The sequence below is a fragment of the Sceloporus undulatus genome, chromosome 6, assembly GCF_019175285.1.
Source record: "Sceloporus undulatus isolate JIND9_A2432 ecotype Alabama chromosome 6, SceUnd_v1.1, whole genome shotgun sequence".
NCBI classification, from domain to species: Eukaryota; Metazoa; Chordata; class Lepidosauria; order Squamata; family Phrynosomatidae; genus Sceloporus; species Sceloporus undulatus.
This window is the reverse complement of record NC_056527.1, coordinates 124,011,212-124,016,322: the sequence shown is the minus strand read 5'-3', so window position 1 is coordinate 124,016,322 and position 5,111 is coordinate 124,011,212. Positions and strand designations below refer to the sequence as shown.

General features: G+C 43.4%; 1 protein-coding gene across 1 annotated transcript in view; it reads right to left on the bottom strand.

Annotated features, from left to right (window-relative positions):
* Nucleotides 1-2,645: 2,645 nt before the first annotated feature.
* Nucleotides 2,646-5,111, bottom strand: part of PDLIM2 (PDZ and LIM domain 2) — a 32,072-nt gene continuing 29,606 nt past the window's right edge. Inside the window, 1 exon segment of the mRNA XM_042475197.1 lies at nt 2,646-3,551. Coding sequence (XP_042331131.1) covers nt 3,356-3,551 — 196 coding nt within the window. The 3' untranslated portion in view covers nt 2,646-3,355.

The window sequence follows — 5,111 nt, the reverse complement described above, 5'->3', positions numbered from 1 at the left end:
CTTATATGTGCATTTTGTTGGGGGGCAGATTCAGGTGGGACTGGAGCAGTACACTAGTGAGCCATCAAAGAATGTGGTGTGACCTTCTTTGTGCATACAGTGGCAAAATGGATTCAAAAACACAGCCGCCAGTAAACCCTTGCATATACCCTGCAAAACAACGTTATTTCTTTCCCACCTCTCCTCAAGGCTCCAGTGAAAAACTTGGACACACGTGGCCAAACATCATCAGAAGACAAGCATTATTAAGACGGAAGAACAGAATAGCTAAGAGAAGCTGCAACAGTTTGCTTCTGCCTGAATCTACTGGGAAGTCTCTGCTGAGTTAATCGAGTGTAAACTCCTTTTGCACTTTTAACTCAGTTTGCAGCAAATGAAGTATGCTGAGGACAACAGAGGAAACTGGGAGGAGAAACTGGGAGAAGAATTAAATCAGGACAGTTGGAGGTTTGCTGCTTTGTGCCTTCCAGTTGTTTTTGACTGATAGTGACTCTATCACAGGATTTTCTTGGCAAGATTTGTTCAGAGGGGATTTGCCTTTGCCTCCCTCTGAGGCTGAGAGAGTGTGACTTGCCCAAGGCCACCGAGTGGCTTTTCCTGGCCAAGCCAGAATTTGAACCCTGGTGGCTCTCCAGTTACCAAGGTATAAAACCATTCCAGGTTTGCAGTTTAAGATATATATGCCTGACGTTTACAAGTCAAGAACTTGCACAAGCAAAGAGAGAGTTGTCTTTGTTGTTCGCAGGGCTTCTTTAGGCAAAATTTTCTGGCAAAGGGCCTTGGCTCTGCCTCTCCCTTTGCTTTCAAGCCCTTGAATGTGGGGAATGCAGAGGCTACATTCCAGAACATGTTGGGCTGGCCGTTTCTGTGGTGACTTCATGGTCGGAATGCTGCTCCGAACAGGAAGCGGGGCGGCACCCAGAATGCCTTTGGCATGGACCATTGTTTGCACTGTTGAAGAGGGACGGACACCCCTCTTTTGTGTTTCTCCAGAGAGTGAAACAGCTCCCCCCAATCATTCTCAGTGAACCCACACCCCAAAAAAGCATTCCAAGCATGCCGAAAGCTCACATTTTGGAGAATAGAGTGGGAAACATAGGCTAAATTCATAGCCCGGTCATATGTCCTGGACTGTCACTCTAGTAAAAGACCAGCCATTGAAAGATGTCAATGTTTCTGCATGAATTGCCCCCAGAATTCAAAAGAGGGAGGAATAAGACAGATGTTCCACCATTTATGGCTGTATACTCTACTATCAAATGCTGGACTTCAGATTCTGCAGCCTTCATGTTCTCTTCAACCACAATGCAAGATCTGCTTAGGTTGTTTTAGCAACTGCGGAAAACCCAATGGCATGACATTCCTGATGTGGTCATTATATAGGAAACAAATGTGCATTCCCTGAATGATCCTCACAAATTGCTGCCTGATCTCCTCACATCGACTGACCTTACTAACTGCTTCCTCCCTCTTGGAATCTCTTAAGAAAGTAGTCTCCCATGCTCTCCCTATCACTATTTACTCTCAGTAGTGCTTCTTAAAGCAATGGTTCCCACACTCTGATCCAACAGGTGTCTTGAATTTCAACTCCTAAACATCCCAGCCAGATTGGCCAACCATTAGTAATTCTGGAACCTGAAGTCCAAAATATCTAGAGGTCCAAAGTTTGGGAATCACTGTCTTAGAGTAAGCCAGGGTCATGTGAGTCTCCAGATATTATTGACCACCAACTCCATGCCTGGCATCGCCAAAGCTGAGGGATGATGAGACTTGCATAACATCTGTGAACAGTATCGTTGTGGGCAAATAGCAGTAAGAGGAAAAGTTCAGCAGGGCCTTCTTCAAGCTGGTTACCTTTCAAAACAAGAGTGGATAATTCACATGCACTTACTTTAAAAACACATTTCATGACAATGTATAGCTTGTCTCTAAGCACATTCAAAAAGGACATCCTACAGAGCTCAGGCAGAGAGGGCACATTCTCAAAGGCTTCATTTGTCATTCATTAGTCTGATCCAAGGGACAGAACTGTACAGATGCAGGAGAACCATGCTTAAAAACTTTAATGCAGCCATGGATTTGCCAGATAGCTGTATTTGTATCATCCATTTTTCGGAGAATGGAACAAAATGGCCAAGGAAGATGCAGAATCTCTGTAACAGGATAGTTTTGACTACAGCAACTGGTTGGCAAAACTAAAGATAGGGATGTTACGATGGACTTTAGGATAAGCTGCAATGGCACACAGAACAGCCACAACCATTTTTCTTGCTATTTTGGAAGACAGTGGCAGAGTGATGCTCATGAAAACAGCTGAGAAAGACCCACTGACTGACCAGTCTGTCCTTGTGTTGTTTATTATGACTGGCAACGATCTCTCAGTTTGCTGGAGAACTTTCCCAATTGTGCTAATAACTCGAAATGGTTTAAACTGTAGATGCCAGAGAATTCAGCTGTGGATTTCTGCATTCTTGGACTGGGGTGGGTGCAGTTATGAGACCTATCACACTGAGCATTTGTACTTCAAAACTTACAAGCAGACTGATGCTTATAAAGTTTAACATGTAATGCAGAGTGGGAAAGTGTATTACTTCTCTTCCTCTTCCACAGAGTAAATGCAAGCGCAGGGGGAAAAAACCTTTTACACATATATATTATATTTCACATAGAGATCTGGCTTAACATCTTAGAGAAGCTTTACAGACAGAGCTAACAGTCAAAGCTGCACCCATGCCAACCCGGTACCTAATGCTTCAAATGACACTCCCTAAATTTTCTTTGCTCTTCCATTTAATACATAGATATGTGATGGTGACGGCAGTGACAAGAAAGCTGTGCTATTAGCCGCAGAAGGGAGCAACTGGTGACTCTGGCTTGGGCTACGCATAGAACTGGGATGGTGTGGGCAAGCTGATATTCACATCCTACATTTTGTGCCTTACAACGGACCCCTCTGGAGGCACACTTCACCCCGGAAAACTTTAGCCTATCCTGCAAATCACCATTAAGTGCCAAATACGGCAGTGTTTGTGCTATATAGACTTTTGCCCTTCTAAGATAACAATTCCACACCCAACAAGCTAACTGAAAATGCATGGAGGAGCTCTGACCCCAGTTTTCCAAATCCCCCATGTCCTTCTCCCACTGCTTTCCATACATTTGGCTTTGGGGCCTTAGGAAACTACCCTTATCGGGTATGCCTTTACTGGTTGAATCTTGGTTGGGTGTGATGATGGAAGAAGAAGAAGGCCCAATAGTCAATCACAAGAGCCGTCATACAGGTTGATTAGTTATTGCAAAGAAGTCCTCCAGAGGACAACACCTGCTCTTCTTTCCTGCTCCAGTCCATGTAACTTTAGGACTGAGAGTAGACAGCAGTGACCATGCTGCCCCCTGCTGGCCCTTGGTAGCGTTGGCGGGCATGCTTCTCGCAATACATTTCTTCGCCGACCCAAAAGTGGCCACGCATCTTCAAATTGAGGCCACAGTCAGTGCAGGTGTAGCAGGAGGGATGGCGGTAGCGGTTCTCTTGGATTCTTACAGCCTGGGTCCTGCAGGAGACACAAGGGTTGCAACATGTGAGAAGCATGCCCACACGTCTATACACATACACATAAACTAGAAATAGGCGGAAGAGTCCACCAAAATGGGAATGGCATCTGACAAAATCTGAGGTCCTAGTACATCTTGGCTATTTGGGGGGGAAATAAAAGCTAAGGATTGCAGAGAAAGTCTATGGGCAGTGCTGAGCAAAGGTTCAGCCATTCTCCCTGCCTTTAAGGAGTTTAAAGAGTTCAGTTATTTATATATGCATGCATTTTGTCTGCTTAATATTGGAAGTCACAAATATATTCATACATACCCATGTTCCATATTATTTAGGGCACCAAGTTAGAGTTTATGTGACTGAGACCAATTCCAAGATCCTTTTGCATCAGTCTATACAAGAACGTCTGCAGTCTGGCACAGGAGATGGCTTATGTGGCAACAACTGTCACCTTCTTTTATCTAGCTATAGATCAACTGTACTGCTAAATGTTTCAGATCCCAAGTAAAACGCTTGTCTGAGCTACATACAGTGTCATAACTTAGTTTTCTAAATGGTATTTTATCAATAGTCCCATTATAGTTCTCAACTACAGAACATTTTTCTCCCATTCTTCTACTGTATTACAACAAGAATCAGTTTTTACTGCACCATAAATATAAATATATATTTATAAATATAGACAGGTTGGGCTAAATAGTCCCACCAGCACTAAACGGGTCTTTCTGGGTGATCCAAAAGTACTAACGGATCTTATTCTGGGATTTAAGGCTTTGTAAGAAACTTTGTGTTTCCACACTGCACTGTGAACTGGAACTTGGGATTTTATTTAATACATGCAACTTGTTCATCAGACTTTGAGAAGACCAAAATTGTGCGTCCTTTCACATATCCAACCTCTTAATTTGCTGGATATGCCCAACCATTCCTCCTCATCCCTTAATCTATAAATTCTTCAACCCTGAAATTTCTCAGTTCAAGCTGAGAGATGGAGTTGTGGCTGCCTGCTGCAAGACTAAGGGAGACCCAGACCCCTTTGAGAATGTAATAATTATCATCCTAATCATGCCATAGCCACCCATTGGCTTGTTTGGTGCAGCAGACACGGTGCTCAGATCCTCTGGACTGGGGAGAGCCAGATTCAATCCTTTCTCAACCAGGGAAGCTTATACACAAGAAACCCGTGGTTTCACGGCCTAATCTATCTCACATGGTTGTTTTGAGGATAAAATGGGTGAAAACCCAACCATGTATGCAGCCTTGAAAGTGAAACAGAAATACAGTACAGTGGACCTTTGATATCTGCTGTCCACAGATGTCCAAGTCCCATTAAATACAAATGCATAGCATAATGACAAAAAGCAAGCTTTACATTTTGGAATATTTTTTAAAAAATACTTCCAAGCCATGTATGTTTGAATCCATGGATCAAAGCTCCATGGATATGAAAGGCCAACTGTACTTATGCAAATAGCAGTTGTTATTCTCCATGCTTGCTTGGGTCACAGGCAGACACATTTACCGCTGAATAAAACCATTCTACTGCATTTGTGGTGGCAAAAAA